At 36.3% G+C, this 17,132-nt stretch overlaps 2 protein-coding genes across 3 annotated transcripts; one reads left to right on the top strand and one right to left on the bottom strand.

Annotated features, from left to right (window-relative positions):
• Nucleotides 1–436: 436 nt before the first annotated feature.
• LOC140980208 (uncharacterized) lies at nt 437–2,658 on the bottom strand. 2 transcript variants are annotated; one of them, XM_073445920.1, is made up of 3 exons: nt 1,868–2,658; nt 994–1,111; nt 437–905 (listed from the first exon to the last, which is right to left on the bottom strand). In XM_073445920.1, the coding sequence occupies exons 1-3, from the start codon at nt 2,569–2,571 to the stop codon at nt 690–692; spliced, it is 1,038 nt and encodes a 345-aa protein (XP_073302021.1). In that variant the 5' UTR covers nt 2,572–2,658; the 3' UTR covers nt 437–689. The 2 variants fall into 2 exon arrangements, with proteins under 2 accessions (XP_073302021.1, XP_073302022.1); XM_073445921.1 differs by lacking the exons at nt 437–905; nt 994–1,111 and adding an exon at nt 1,119–1,676.
• A 5,093-nt stretch (nt 2,659–7,751) lies between these two features.
• Nucleotides 7,752–9,659, top strand: LOC140981348 (uncharacterized). Its single transcript, XM_073447721.1, has 4 exons — nt 7,752–7,867; nt 8,767–8,872; nt 9,119–9,195; nt 9,387–9,659. Exons 2-4 carry the CDS (start codon nt 8,772–8,774, stop codon nt 9,524–9,526), a joined length of 318 nt encoding a protein of 105 aa, XP_073303822.1. The 5' UTR covers nt 7,752–7,867; nt 8,767–8,771; the 3' UTR covers nt 9,527–9,659.
• Nucleotides 9,660–17,132: the final 7,473 nt, after the last annotated feature.

Here is a 17,132-nt window from a genome sequence, read left to right as displayed (position 1 = left end):
AGTGCTTGTATATTTAAATATTTTTATTTATTACTAATGTAATTAGAATGCAAATCATTAAAAAAAATACTATAATTTTTTTAAATAATATATATCATTTGCTATATACATTTTTTCAGCACAATCCTTTTTTTCCCCACAAAAACACCAACCAATCCCCAATATGGTTCAAGTTATAGGATTATGTAATATAAATAGAGTCGACATGAATTCTATATAGAGCTTTACATTCAAGTCCTGTTAAAATAATTTGTGATTTTCAAAATTAGTCATATCCTAGAAAATTTATTACATTACAGTTACATTCGTGTCTTCAACAATAGCTTCATCGGAATATGGCGCACAAAACATTCTTCAAATGAAGTATCTGTTTTTTAAAATGATTATCGGAGCAACGAAATGATACCCGCATACTAGTATGCAGGACCAGTGAACGGGTGAGGCATGCATCATTTGGCATTCATTGGTCGATTGTTGTACCAGACAAACTCGCGCAACACATGATTGCCAAACAAATATATTGTTATACAGTACGTTAATCAAATAAATTACAATTAGAAACCTTTTTAATGTCTCACTTTAATCATTAAAAACAAAAGACAATTGAATCCGTAACAATTAGTCAATGCAACCATTTTCCCTCATGTAACTACACGTACATACTTCAATTGAACAAGTTCTACAGAGTCTCAGGATACAATTCTACTAAAACTAATCGTCTCCTTCAATAATCGAGTGGCGCAATTCATGATTTTCTCAGGTACAACCAAGTCTTGAGGACTTAACTCCATGGCATACGCAATGAGGACCCTCATCACAACATGCAGATGTAAGTTGTCAATATGTTTTCGGCAGATCTCATTTTTGTGCTTGCACGACTTTCTAATTGTACACTTTTGGCAAACCTAAGAGGAGCAGGGCACTTAACGATCATACACGATAACAAACAACAGACAGTACACAAAAAAACCATAACAAAGTTAGGACAGTCACCTCATGTTCTGGAATTTCGAAGAACTTTCGCAATGCCTTAGCAGCAAAGACAGTCTTGCTTTCAAGACATGGACAACCAAAAAGAGCCAACTCCTTGAGATCACTGGCGGACAACCATCTGGCATATCGACTTGCAAGATCAGTGGTGGAGCTAGTGGTGGGCTGGCAGGGCACCGTCCCATCTTAAATTCTTTTATATGTTCAAGTATTTTTATGTACTAAATATATAATTTCGTCTCCCTTCCCCTCCCTCCACCCCATTGAAATTCCTATCATTATGGCAAGAAAATCAAGGGAGTTTAACATTAAGGCATTAGTCATTTACATTTCCTCCCATTTTGAGAAAATAATTCGATCGCTGAAATAATCCGATCGCAGACGACATAAAACACAAGAAGTCCTCAAACACGAATTTTCAGGCAGCAATGAGTGTTACTATGATCTTTCATTATTCCTCAACAAAACATCTATTCTTGGCAGGACATACACGTACTGCACTTAGAGAACTCACACACAAGCACAAGATTTCGATCATCTAACATATTTTTAACAATGCTACCAAAGTTAAGCAGAAATTACTGGGGAATTGGATACAAACTCCAAACACACAGACAAACACACCTAACGTTGATATTCAAAGTTTCTTTGGCAGACCAAGGCTGGTGCTGAGATTGCAAATATCCCTAATAAAAAGACAGATGATCATATATGTTTCCGAATAAGCTAGAAGACTCACTCCGTCACTAACTTGCAAGAAGCTACGTTTCCCCAAAATCAAATCGAAAGCTCTTCGCCATGAGGCACAGGCAGTAACTACAACTCATTCAAGAAACCCATTACACAAATAAACGAGACATACTAAACGACTTCTTACTTGGCAATCTCGTGGTGATCTTTTGCAAACTTTAACGCTGCAAACCTCAAGAAACCACGACCATAACCATCCTCAAATAGAGCAACATCAAACTTATATTTGTGCATTAAAGTCGCATCCTTTAAATACCCTTCGTTGTACAAATGATGCGCCAATGTTTGCATGTCAAGGGAAAGCCCTCTGTGATTTCTCGAGTCATCGACTTGCTCAACCAGATTTATCTCCTTTTTCACACTCGCATCAGCAAAAAGAGCCCACAAAGGAATTGGCTTACCGTAGCCATTTTCAAGATTCAGCTTCAAAGCATCCTCATCGCCTCGTCCTTTTTCTTTGTTCAAACTCTTCACCTCCTCCTCTAAAGTTTTCAGCTTTCCCACTACCTCTGCCTTCTCAGCTTCACATTGGGACTGGCTCCCGATAATTTCAGTAGGTTCCGACATCCCTACGCATTCTTTGAAGTAAAAGCTCAATGGTTTCAAAGATTCTTGGCTCTTCTCTTTTGGAGGTTCTGATCCCCGGGGCTTAAAATGGGCCGAAACGGAAAAAGGCACACATAAAATTGGATGGAAAATCCCAAACTCGTGAGGAATCGAAGATGTCAAAACGTGATGGTTTTGCAGAGGGTTTTGGGGGCGACTCGATGGATATTGGATCTTGAGAAGAGCGCGGAAATGGAAATGCCGGACAGACTTGGGGAAGATCATTTCAGGGTTTGATTCGCGAGAGCTTTGGTTTTACGCGCCGCCGCAGACGAATCGAAAATGGTTTGTAGAGAACATGTTTTTGAATTTTTTTTTCTCATTTTACCATCAATTTGATATATGATTTCTTATCAAATACAATTGCAATTTTTGTAATGTCTTTTAAATTTTGATATTAAAATTGAATTTTATTTTTATAGGTTTCAATTCTCGACAATTTTATTTTTTTTGCTTATTTTTTTGTTGACAAAAACTTGTGTGAGACGGTCTCACGGTCGTATTTTGTGAGACAGATATTTTATTTGGGTCATCCATAAAAAATATTACTTTTTATGCTAAAAGTATTACTTTTTATTGTGAATATCGGTAGGGTTGATCCATCTCACAGATAAAGATTCGTGAGACCGTCTCACAAAAAACCTACTCCATTTTCTTACCTGAAGTGCAAAAAAAAAATATAAAAATAACAAAATAAATCAAATGAGTAAATGTGACTGGGAGTATTTCAGCCTACTTTATTTAATGGCATAGAATAAAATGTATTTGAAGAGGTATTTCGGATAAAAAAATATAGGATTTTTTATGAATAATTTTTCGGAATGAGATATTTTTGGATAATTTAATATAATAACGTCATGTATCATTAATTGTGTGCGCAGTCCTTTTCAAAAAAAATTCTTACCACTCCTTTCATACCCAGAAAACTCTGTAAAGGAAGTGTCTAAAAATCTAAACCCAAATTCCAAATAAAGTTCAACAAAGTTGAAGAACACCTAATAGAAGTTGCCCATAAAATCAACAACAAAGTAGCATGTTCAAGTCTTTATGTTTCATATTTCTACAATGGTTTTATATCTAAGTCTATACACATATGGATGAGAGTGTTGTCTAGTCCACATTCATGTTGGCCGATAGCCCAAACGGTCATTGGAAGAAGTATTTAACGGCGACCGAAAACACGTGATTTGGGAGAAATCAGTTGCGATGTAGGAAAATTTTCTATACAAAATATGTAGAAGTCGTGAAAACATACCTCCAGTAAAAATTCTGGTCATGCTAGTGTCCAGAGCTCGGCAACGTGCCGATAAACTGGTGTGTGTACTATATGCTCCAACCGGAATTGAAAAATTCCAGTGGCCGGACTTTTTTTTGGTGATTCCCGAGTTATTTTACAAGTTTGAGAATTTTTGGAGAGACGAATAAAATCAAAAGTGTATGTATACGCCTTCGGTTTTTTATGAAAATGGTTAAAGGTGAAGCTTTAGTTTCTCACTCTTTCAAACTATTTTTGGACGCAAGTACAAAAGAAACTTGTTTCCCATGTTGTTGAGTATACAAAAATGCTAGTGTACGTCCCAAAAAGTTACCGAAAAACAATATTTTCTAACTAGCAAAAGAATTTGATATCACATGATCAAGATCAGGTCCAAACCGGATTTTGGATCTCCGACCCATCTCTAGTCAAGGTAGAAGACCCATGATGGATCTCATGTATTTTTCTATAAATACCAAATTTGAGAGTCTAATTAGGCATTCACTATATTGATTCTTAGCAACGTCCCTAGCTGCTCTCTCATTTTATTCTAAATACCTGACTTGAACGTTGGAGGAGCTACGCCGGGACACTCTCTCGGCCCCCTTCTAATGGTCTCTTTGTGATTTCAGGCATAAAGTAAATTCGACTTCTGCATTCGGGTTAGTCTTACCTACTGGAACCGAACTCTATATTTCTAGTGAGTATCACTTGGCGCCGTATGTGAGAAGCTTGAGGCTGAGACGTAGAGATGGTAGGCCGGAGAGGGAGTAGAAGAACTAACTTAGTTTCATCACGTCCTCAGACGAGACCCGAATAACCTCATCTCAAGGAGACGAGACCTGAACAACCTCGTCCCAATGAGAATGTGGGGAACTTGACCTTGGAACTGTTAGACCAATTCATTACCAAAACGGTAGAGGAAGCCATGAAGAAGAACTAAGAATCCATGTTCGCTGAAGAACAAGCTCTTCGCCAGGAAGAGAAGAATGCGGAGGGTCATCAGAGTAGAGTTGAAGGCACAAAGCCCACCACAAATGAGGAGAATCTTGAGATGGAATAGATGTGGAAAGAGATAAGAATGTTGAGGCAACAGTTGAGAAACAGAGCTCAAGTGCCAAAAAGAGAGAGTCTTTTTTCTCCCACCATTTTGGAAGAATAGCTTCCCCCAAGTTTTCGACTATCAAAAGTGGGAGAGTACGACGAGAAAAACACTTGGGAAGATTTGATAACACAGCTTTGTTGCATTGGCGCTCGGATGGAGTTAGGTGCAGAGTGTTTCTAGGTATGCTGGTGAGATCAGCCCAACAATAGTTTAATACACTGCAACCCAACTCCATACAGTCTTTCAAAGATTTTCCAAAACTTTCTTTCACCGATTTGCTAGCAGCAAGAGGTATCAAAAAATTACCTAAGCCAGTTCGTGATGAAGTAACAAGAAATGAAAACTCTGCGATAGTTTATCCAGCGTTTCAACAATGCAGCGCTGGAGATACCAGCGGCTACCCCTGACATTATGATCAGTGTTTTTACCCAAGGATTGAGAGGAAAAGAAGTCGGGAGACTGAAAATTAAATTTTACATATTGGGGTTGAGCCTAGTAGAGGAAAAGAGGTGAGAAAACTGAAAATTAAATTTTACCTACTAAGGGTGAGCCTAGTATAGGAGAAGAGGCGGGGAGATCGAAAATTAAATTTTACCTACTGAGACTGAGCCTAGTAGAGGAGGAAAGGTGAGGAGACTGAAAATTAAATTTTATCTACTTAGGCTGAGCCTAGTAGAGCAGAAGAGGTGAGGAGACTGAAAATTAAATTTTTCCTATTTGGACTGAGCCTAGAGAAGAGATGAGTAGACTGAAAATTAAATTTTACCTACTGAGGCTAAGTTTAGTAGAGCAGAAGAGGTGAAAAGATCGAAAATTAAATTTTATCTACTGGGATTGAGCCTAATAGAGGAGAAGATGTAAGGAGATTGAAAATTAAATTTTACATACTGAGGCTGAGCATAGTATATGAGAAGAGGTGAGAAGATTGAAAATTAAATTTTACCAATGGGGCTGAACCTAGTAGAGGAGAAGAGGTGGAGAGATCGAAAATTAAATTTTACTCACTTGGACAGAGCCTAGTAGTGGAGAAGAGGTGAGGAGACTGTAGATTAAAGTATATCTACTGGGGCTGAGCCTAATAGAGGAGAAGATGTAAGTAGGTTGAAAATTAAATTTTTCTACTAAGATGTAAGTAGATTGAAAATTAAATTTTTCTACTTAGGCTGAGCCTAGTAGAGGACAAGAGGTGATGAGACTGAAAATTAAATTTTACCTACTTGGGCTAAGCCTAGTAGAGAAGAAGAGGTGAGGAGACTTAAAATTAAATTTTACCTACTGGGTCTGAGCCTAGTAAAGGAGAAGAGGTGGGGAGATCGAAAATTAAATTTTACCTACTTTGGCTATACCTAACAGAGAAGATGAGGTAAGAAGACTGAAAATTAAATCTTATCTACTTGGACTGTGTCTAATAGATGCGAAAAGATTGAGAGAATGAAAATTAAATTTTACCTACTCGGGCTGTGCCAAATAGAGGAGTTTGAGGTGATGAAAGTGAAATATATATTTTTCCTACCATGGCTCGACCCTTAGAAAAGCTTGAAGTGAGGAGGGTGAGGAGCTGTAAGTATGGAGTGTGATGATTCATAATTTTCCTACAAAGACTGAAGCCTAATAAAGTAGAAGAGGTGACTGAAAATTAAATTTTATCTATTTGGGCTGTGCCAAATAGAGGAGTTTGAGGTGATGAAAGTGAAATATATATTTTTCCTACTAAGACTGAAGCCTAGTAGATGAGCTTGATGTGGTAAGGGTGAAGGATGGAGCCTAGTAGATGACCTTGAGGTGGTGAGAGTGAAGAGCTTGAAGTATGAAGTGTGATGGTTCATAATTTTCTTAATAAGACTGAAGCCTAATAGAGGAGAATAGGTGGAGAGATTGAAAATTAAATTTTACCTACTCGAGCTGTGCCAAACAGAGGAGTTTGATGTGATGAAAGTGAAATATATATTTTTCCTACCATGGCTCGACCCATGTAGAGAAGTTTGAAGTGAGGAGGGTGAGAAGTTTGAAGTATGGAGTGTGATGGTTCATTATTTTTCTACTAAGATTGAAGCCTAGTAGAGGAGCTTGAGACAACTCAAGAAATGTGGAGGGACCATTCAATCACCCACTTAACTCACTCAAGAGATAATGCAAACACAACTGGACGACATTAAAGAAAAGCTAAGGTAAGTTTTGAAGTTCGGAATTTATATCCGCAAAGGACTTCTATAAATATCAAGACAAAAAGAAGATGAATGAATCATTCAAGCTCTTCATTTTATTTCAAAACATTGTAATATTTTCTCTTTCTAATTTATGTGTATTTTAACTTCGGCTACTATAAGTAGCTAAACAAGTTCATTCTCCTCTGCAGGAGGTTACTATGTAATAATAACTTGTTATGTTTGAATAAAAGACCAAAACCTTTGCATCTCTCATGTATTAGTTTCAAATTGAGCTTTTTACTATACACCCTGATGTAGAAAATGAAATAGGATTGTGCTAAGTGCTGTTGAAGGAATACACATCAAGAACAATATGTTGCGACTGCATGGTTGGCTATGAGGAGCAGTCTGTAACATACGGTGGATATAACCCGACGGTACTCCGGTCAAATAGGTAAACTGTTCAATTTATTATACAGAAGCATGATATGCCATTTATAAAAGAAAAAAAATTTGATCATCTAAATATGATATATAAGCTGGAAACTTTGCGTAGCTGTATGTCTTGAAACTATACGCCTTTAAGAACATGCTCGATAGATAAAACAATGCCACGTACTATAATTATGAAGAGTAAGAGTAATTTGAGAAATTTAAAAAAATTGTGGAGTTAAAACAAAGATTTGAGGGAATGATGAGTAAAAAGAAAGTTGAGTATGAAGATGTATATTTATTGTAAAGTTGCCCTAATTTATATTGGTGGGAATAAAAATTATTTTATCGTGTGTATTTTTTCCATCTAATTGGAAGTATAAGTTTCAAATATTTAAGTTACTCAACAAATAAATATTAAAATATATTTATAATAATAATAAATAAATAAATTAAAAGGAAGAGACCATTACTTGTGGGCTGAAGCCCTTGCAATTCAGCGTGAAACACCTTTTTCTCCCAAAAACGGCGAACAAGAAAGGGAAAAATCCTGCAAGGTCGATCATCCTACGGCTACATCAGGTGAGAGTAGTATTTTATTGGATATCCTTATGTAAATTGAGTTATGTTCAAGCAATCTACTTGCTCTGATGATATAGAACATTTACATTTATGCTGAAACATTTGTCGTTGTGATTACGATTTCATGAATTGGATTTAAGGGTTTAGTGTATTCCCTCAATTTCCTAATCCAATTCAAGAGGCGAGGAGCGATGGGTTTTGTCCAGCTTTTGTTGGGATTCATGTAAACTGTGAGTAAAATAGAATTTCCTTGTCCGATTGATGGAAAAAAATGGAACTGATTTAGAGTTATATGCTAATTGTTAGGAATTCTCGATCGTTGCTGCTCTGATTTGCGTATGAGGTCTATCACAACCCATTTTAACCATGGAATAATAGGAAAATAGCAAGATAACACTTGCGTGTTAATGAATAAAGTTTCTTACTGGAAGAAAAAAGGTTTTGGATTTTGTTCGAAATATGGTGTTCATAACTATGGTTGAAGCAATGGATACTGTGGGGTCAGAAGGATGTCGTGATTTCAAACTGGATGTCGTGTGTCTTACAGATACTTGTGTAGTGTGGACATGCAATTGTAGTCTGTATATATGCTTCGTGCTTTTGTTTTGAAACCTTTGTTTTGGCTTATGATGTTTGAGTGAGTTCTTAATGTTCTTTCATGGATGTATAAAGAATTCAGCAGAGTGGAATTGGGGTTACAAATGTATGTTAGTTTTATGCTGCAGAGATGCGTTTAAACTTGGAAAATTTCATGTCTTTTGAACCCAATTTACTCGACAAATCTAACATTTTCCATTATATACATGAGATTGAAATCTTAGAGTTGCTGCATTTGTTTGTTGGATTTTATGCTATTACACTGTCGGTTTGAGTAATAATTATTTTACTTTTTTTTTCAGATTAAATGGAGCTCGGATCATTCCATGATAATTCACAAGCGACATTTTCGTTGACTGATGAGGATCATACTCTAGCGAATACTCTGAGATTTAGTCTAAATCAAGAGTGAGTTCTACATATAATTGGTCTATACACCGAAACTGTAGTTACCCAAACATCAGGTTTTAGCAAGAGCATAGGTGATATCATACTTTCCAGCAAAAATCCTAGTACTCAATCCCTGTTGTTTAATAGCTGGTTTGTTCCAATTGTGATTCTTCTAACTGTTGGTTCAATCGTCTTGCATGATTTTTTCTCACTATAATCATATCTGTAAAAGCAGATGTTAAGTGGTATAATGATATCTTGCAGCCCCAGAGTTTCATTTTGTGGTTACAGCATTCCACACCCTTCTGATGCTCGTGTAAACATTAGGGTGCAAACAACCGGTAATGTTACTGAACCCTTTATTTGTAAGAAGAAACTGTCGATATCAGTACTACAATTTTGAAAATTGCCTTAGCACTACAACTTTGAAAATTGCCTTAGTGCACCCCAAAGTTTCGCACTTGGTGTCCCTTCGAAGGCTAAATATTACTTGATTTCTACTTAAAAGCTGATCTTTGTGTTTTGGTTGTAGGTGATTCGGCACGAGAGGTACTCAAAGATTCTTGCCAGGATCTGATGCTAATGTGCGGACATGTTAGAAGCACCTTTGATCAGGCTATTACGGAGTTCAAGAATAACAAAGGTCTTAAATTCATGAAAATCGAACAGTGATCTATCTATTTATACCTTATTTCTCGTAGATGTAGTATCAATTTATCAACTCTGATTTCCAATATTCTGATTCTATATAGTTGAACTCGAGTGTGAACTCCCTATATTTCGAAAATGAGACTTCTGCTATCCTCTTACTCGCTCCAACCATGTCTGTACATCGATAACAGCCATTGAAATTTTGTAATTGGCCTACAAGAACATGGATTAAAGGTTAATTAAAGAATCAAGCCACCCAAGATTATCATAAACCTTCTACAATACTTACTAAAGCCCTCATGCTACAAGGACTGATATTCACCACATTTTCCACACAATTGACTAAAAGTTTGCTACATATTATATGATACGATAATTGGTGAAACTTTAGCCAATCCGATAAAGAATGCAGCATTGGGTACGACGTTTGAGTAGAACCGAACAGCTGAAATGAATTATACATATTTTATATTTGTGTTATCGACTTTATATAATTTTTTGGGAAAATGATTTTTTTTGTCCTTCAAATTTGGATTTTGGTCAACTAAGTTTTCATATATACTAGTGTACACACCCATGTGGACGCAAATTTATCATATTTTTTCTAATTAATTTGATTTATATTTAAACAAAAGTATTAAGAATTGATTATATATATATATCAGACTTATATCATATTTGTTTAGATTTCACCCTTATGTTATTATTCATTTTTTTGATATATTTTCTTTATTGACACCAAGTATTTCATATAGTAAACTCAAAATTATGTAAAATCTTCATTCAAAAAATCTAGAATCAGTTTAAAACACTAGAAAACTGTTTCGTACATAGTAACGTGAATATACTGATGTGATACAACAAGGTATTTCACGATTCCAATCATATATGTCTCGCTCGTCCTATTTTATATACCGAACGGTTTATTATAAGTACTCAAAAAACATAAATTATTCTCGTTTTATATTATAACAATACTTTAACATTACATAAATATATGATATGATCGATTGTAGTGTTTAGAAGAGGTTGAATAAACACGAGACACAAATTGATTCTTTACATTTAATTTAGTCGGGTTGACAACTAAATTATATATTATCGGTTGTCAATGTCAATTGACTAACAAATATGTGCGGAAAGAAGCCAAACTGATATATTACAGCAAATCAAGTAATGGCTTGGCTATGTAAACTGAATGATAAACTAGAAGTGAAAAGTACGCAAGTTTGTTTCTGGATGTTCGGAGAACTTAAGCTCCTATGTCACTCATTCTTCCTTTTGGAAGGCTCACAATAGAAGACTTTGGATATTACAAGGAATTTGCAAAAACTCAGTTCAGTTTGGACTTAAACACTGCCAAACTGAAACTTCTAATACATCTCAACTGAATGAATAACAGTATACAAATTGGTATCAAATACAATGAATATAATACTTGCGATATCCTACCACCTAATGATCATGTACAATTTTTTATCAAGTGTTCTTGACTGACTGAGTTTAGTTCATATACGTGAAAGCTTGAATCTTTTGTAAAAGTCGCAGAGCTTTACTAATCTGAAGTCATTGTCTATTATAGACTCTGAATCCAATGGTTTTGAGTTTCAATAAGAATCCATTCAAAAAAAATGTTCGTTGGCTTATCTTTTGTTCACGTCAACATCCTCTGACAATTGTACATTGCTGCAGTCAGTTTTGTATAGAAAAACTTTTCCAAACACCAGTTTAGTTTTCCTAGACGTACTGATGTCCTTGAGTATGTATGAAGATTTCCTCAACTGATAGACTTGGTAAACTGATAAATTTTAGCCCGTGTGAGTTTAGCCTTGACTTAGTCCAATCTAGTTAATTCAGTTTAGCTTGTTGACTTGGTTACTTCAGTTTAATATAGTTCAGTTTTGCCTTAAAATTTGTTTAACACCACACCTTAATTGATCCAAAAATTTTCCTTTTTTTGGTGTGTGACAAAATTAAGCACCAAGTCCATTTGTCTTTATTCAAAATTTGTATTGATATAAAATTCTGATGAACTAATAGAATTAATATCATATAATACTTTATAAAACTTCCGTAAATTGATAGAAGCAAATACAATTATTTTCTGTCTTCTCTCTTTTTATTTGACTTGAAGAAGATTCCTCTTTAGATTTATCAGTTTTGTTCTTGAGGCTCTCTTCCTTTTTTTTCAAACTAGGAGCAGTCACATATCTTTGCAAAATATCTACGACTGAAGTCATTTGTGCAGACATGGTATCGATTTTTGCAAAGAGCAACGTGTGAAATGAATCTATCTTCGAATTCAAACTGTCATGCATTAAATCCATATTCTGTGTAAGAGCATCATGCGAACTTGATATTTGTGATGATGAAGCACTATTCTTTCTCACGGACTCCAACTTGATAAACAATGTGTTGACATCTTTAGATAGGCCTGAGAGGTCTTTGAACACTTTGTCTTTCAGATTCTCAATATCAGTTGCAGTTAGTCTATGTCATGTTTTGACTTGTGTAAATAGCGCATTGATTCCGGTTAGATTTGACAGAATATTATCTATAGTAAGATATTCTCTAAGCTCTAACTCAGGTAAATCAACAATCAAATGAGCTTCTGGATCAGGAAAGATGATCAACTGATGGTTTGATAATGCAATATCAACTTTCTCAACTGAAGTAGTTGCAACTGGTTCAGCTGATAGAGTGACATTTTACTCAACTGGCACAACAGTTTTAGTTTGATTTGCCACTACAACTGACTTTTCATCCATTGATTGGTTAGGAGCCAGCTGGTCCATCACTGATTCAAAAATGAAGAATGATTCAGCGATTGTGACTGTAGCAATTAGGACTTCAACTGGCTAAACTGGTGTTGGAATTGATCATGGTGCTAAGGAAACAGTTTCGTGCACAAATTACACTTCAATTTATGCTTCTCTTGATCTTGAACTGAAACTTTCAAATCTTTTTCTTCAATTTTCATAAATGATGTGTCACTTCTCTTATCGTCATTTTCAAAAACCTTTGTAATTTTTCCGTTACAGTCTTGGGGATCTCATCAAAATTTAGTAAAGACACATCCTCAGCTGGTGCAGCTGTTAGCTGAACTTCTGGTGCTAAACTGATTGTGGGTTCAGTTGAGTCAACTGCTGGCTCAGCCGAACTGGATGATGGTCTAGCTTGGCTTGAATCTTGTTGGACTTATACTGAAGAACTCTTGGCTTGACTCTTGTTGGACTTATACTGAAGAACTCTTTTGAACTTGTTGATTTTGATAGAGTCCTTGGAATTCTTTTTGTTTTGGAGTCAACATGTATGAAAATTGTCGGTCCATCTCCCATAATTTCACTTTCATTTGCAAGGAGCTTAAATCCACATTCAACTGAGTAAACATTGCTATTTCATCGTGAGCAGTAGGGTAGGTCAGATCATAGTTCTTCTTCAGTTCTTCACAAATCATGGCCAGTTAATTGATTCTCATCAAATCGAAGAAGTATTCCCTCCTTTCCAAGGCATGAGCCACTAATAATGCTTTCACAACGTTCATCGCAGTCTTCTCAAGAGCAATGAATTTCTTCAAAGTCTCTTTCCTCTTCAATTTTCGAGAAGAAGTGGCATTCCTAAACTAATGTCATTCATCAAAAATTTCTGTTTTGGTATCAGCGTATTCATGTACTTCATTAACAAGTCAATATGAGTTTTTACTGTAAAAAGTTGTATGGACTCCTCATTATCGACCATCTTCTCTTTGTGTTTCCTTTCTATCCCTTTTGAAGTGTATTGTGAAACCAACCCAGTTTTGTATACACAATGGGATCTTGGATAACTACACTTTTCGGTCGTGTTGCTGGTAGTATGGTAGGTGATGCAACTGTCTGAAGATGAGCAACTATTCCAACCAGAGTCAAATTTCCTGCAGGCTTAACAGAAACTTCGTTGTCAGTTGCCTTAACTTGACATCAATTTTGTAATTTTTGGATTAGTTTGCTTCGCCTCAGTCTTTTTCTCCTTTTTTCTCACTTGCCTTTTCCATAGGCACATGTGCTAGTCACTCAGAGTAGAAACTTGTTTAGTCTTTGTTGTCCTAGACTTCTTAACTAGTGGAGAAGGTATCTTATCAGACTCACTTTCATTAGTGATTAACTTCCTCTTGACTTTAGGCTTATGAGCTAAACTGACTTTGTTCTTCATAGCCTTAGATTTTTTGACTTGAGCCATATCTTTTCCAATCTCTTTCTTCACCTATAACAGACCAACAGGTAAAATATTCCTGGGCTAAAGGGCCATGATGTTTTGAGCATCCAGCATCCCGAGTTTGTGGAGAGTTGTTGCTGCATTGGGTGAAATTCTAGAGTTTTCAAACAACTTGCTCAATTGAACAACAAAACCAAAGGATTTTTTTGCGTGTTACACCATACTCTTCCGTGTTAAACAGAAGGACCAGTTAATCTTTATACTTTTTACTGTGGCTGTCATCACTTGAAATTTCTCAACAGTTAGGACAACAAAAGATCATGATTTAGCTATTAAGCCCTTGGCCAACACATCTACAGCAACCGATACTCTATTTTGAGTTCTTTCTTGACATCCGAGAGTTTGAAAGCCTTTCTTTCCATATGCAGAAACTTCAGTTGCATTTATTCGAGGTCAGCAGTGTAGATATTAGCGAAACTTGTGATTTCTTCGGATTGTAACTGATACAAGGTTGAAAAGAAACCCTCATATATCAGCATTCAGTGCTCGTTGATGTTCGTGATAATCTTCCTTTCTCCATTGACTCCATTGATTGAGCTCTTCTTGTATACAATCATCAACTCTGTCACGAGAATATCCAAGGAAGAGGCTGAAAGGAATCCCCTCAGTCAAGATGAATCTAACAAATGGAAGAATCATGAGATAACTTCATCTTCCATGGCGTAAATCGAATCAAAATATACCGCAATAGCGTTCAAAATGTAAGCTGGTGAAGATGATATCATTTTAAAGATAAATCTAATAGATTTAGAAAGAAAAGAGTGATTGCGATAAAAATTGAAATGTAAGAGCACAAGCAGTTTGCAGAAAATGTTTTGAAAAAGAATGAAGTAAGAGTAAAAGTAACTGAAGTGAGATTATTATGTATTGGTGACTTTTAAGTTTTCTTCTGATAAGACACATGTTAGTCTATTGTTGTAAAAAAAATTTAGAACAAATTGGTAAACCGAATAGAAGAAAACTGAATCTTAAAACGTCACTTAAATTTGATATAAAACTAAACTGAGTTAAGTATCTGTAAGGTTTACAAATTCGAACGACGTAACCAGATTGCATGCAAATCTAGGGTTTTGTTAAATTGTGTGTTTAATTATTTTTATTGCATTAAATGCATGATTGTGTCATGAATATGCGTTTTACTTCATGGCTCATTAAGATTGCATGTTGTAGGACTTTTAGCAATATTTTACGCTTGAAAGAGGAACGAAGATCGGAGACAGTTAAGGAAATATATTTTATTAGATAGTTATTTTTAATTATTTAATATATGATGTAAATATGTGGGATTTTCGAAAATGAACTTTTTAAGGTATTTTTACTCATCGAGTCATATTTTAAACCGGTATGCAATTTTTGGCAAAACAGATGACTTTTTGAGGGTTCGGGAAATATTTTCAAAAACGTATTTAAACGAAATATTTTTCGAGAAGGTTATTCAGTCTAATGGGCCTATTTTAAAATATTTTGGACCTATACTCCTACATATCCACATTAATTTTAATTATAACCCATTATGCACTTGTTTTATATCAAACCCTACCCTCCCAAAACCCTAATCACCTCACTATCATATTTTGGCCACCCCACCCTCTCACGTCTAGCAGCTCTCAAAAATTTCAGCAGCCATCAAAAATTCCAACAGCCACCTTGCTAGGTTTCCCCAAGAAAATTTCATAGGAACTCTTTCTCGTCCCTCCGGTGGCCGTTCTACGTGATTGTGTCAAGGTTTTCGAGCGTAAATACGCAAAGGCACTCCCTAAACACTTGTTCTTCTATTCGATCACATCATAGTAGGTATTTTGATGGTATTTGCATGTTATAATATAGACATGGCTGTTCGAACGATTTATGCATGGATTTTTCATGTATTTTCATGGATATATGGGACTTTCATCCATCCCAACTCACGTTTTTGATTTGTTGTGCAAGGGGCTGCAGGGATCGAGAGCTATAGGACTCAAACAGTGGCTAGTAAGTGGTCTTCAAAGGTTAAGAGCAGATCGGTGCTTGGTTGGGGGATGATGCGATCGGGAGTCGTTGTTTTAGGGTCCATGATGGCTCGATCGGGTGTTGGGTGAAGTGTAGCAGTGCAAGGGTTGCTCAGGGCCATGGATCACCCTGGTGGGTACGAGACGTGACCTAGAGTGGCTTAAGCACGGCTGGTCGCGAGTTAAGAGCAGATCGAAAGGGCTTGAGTGTAGGTGGGACTCAGATTTGGTTGTTTCGGGCGACGTCGCATGCTCGTGTTCATAGCTCGTTGTAGGTGGTCCAGGCAGGTGCACGTAGGTCTTGTCTTGGTCCTAGGGTGATGGGCTAGGGTCTGGACGCGTGAGGTTTGGGGTTAGAGTCGTAACCTTGAGGCTCACGTGTAGTATGGTTTCGAATGGTTCTTGGGAAAAATTTCCAGCAGCTGGTCGAGGGTTTTTGAGGGTCTTAGGTGGTCTGAATTATGTGGTTTAAGGGCTGGTCATGTGTGGTAAATCATGGTTTAAGTTTGGAAAGATTTGGTTGAGTTTCAGATTAATTCGGGGTCTAGGTTTTAATCCGAATTATGAAAGTTACTGCATGGGCTCGAGTCTACGTCTGAGATATGGTTAAAATTATGTTTTAAGGTGTTTCACTAACTTTGGTTGGGTTCGGGTCGAAATTATGAGGTCCAGGGGTAAAATGGTCAATAGGGGTTTCCGGGGGCAAAATGATCATTTTGCACTCGGGTCGAGTTAGCAGTCCTGGCAGCGTCCTGATAACTGAAATCGCATGTTTAAAATGTATATGTTTAATATGAAAGTGAATTTTTATGAAAATACGAGAAAATACGTTGCATGTTTGGTTTTAAGAAAAAGTACGTATATGCATGAATTTTATAAGTGATGAATACGATGACATGTTTTGAAGGAAATGAGTTGGTTGTGGCTAATACTAACACGAACAAGAACATGTAAGGCCGAGGCTCAGTGGATGGATAAAACTGTCGCTGATGTTCCCGTCGCCGGGTACCGCGGTTATACGTAAATGGATCCATTGACTTGGAGCTAATACGAAAGTCACAACTAATGATTTGAATTCAATAAAAGAAAATGAACATGTATATGATTACATGATATGCTTTGAATATGTTTATGTTATGTTATGTTTAAGTTCACACATCTTAAAGATCATGAAGTTTATTTTAACTACAGTATTTTGAACTGTTGCATGCTATGTATATGTACTTGTTATAACTGTTCAGGTGTGTTGACTCTTTAGACTCACTAGGTGTGATTGATGCAGGTGAGCATGATGATGTGGAGACTGGGGGCACTGAAGACTGAGTAAGCGGAGTTGGGAGTGTGCACGATTACCCGAGGACCTTGCATTCTTCCTCATTTTATGTTTA

This window comes from Primulina huaijiensis, chromosome 7 (assembly GCF_012295235.1).
Source record: "Primulina huaijiensis isolate GDHJ02 chromosome 7, ASM1229523v2, whole genome shotgun sequence".
In the NCBI taxonomy this organism is placed as follows: domain Eukaryota; kingdom Viridiplantae; phylum Streptophyta; class Magnoliopsida; order Lamiales; family Gesneriaceae; genus Primulina; species Primulina huaijiensis.
This window is presented reverse-complemented; position numbering and strand designations above follow the sequence as displayed.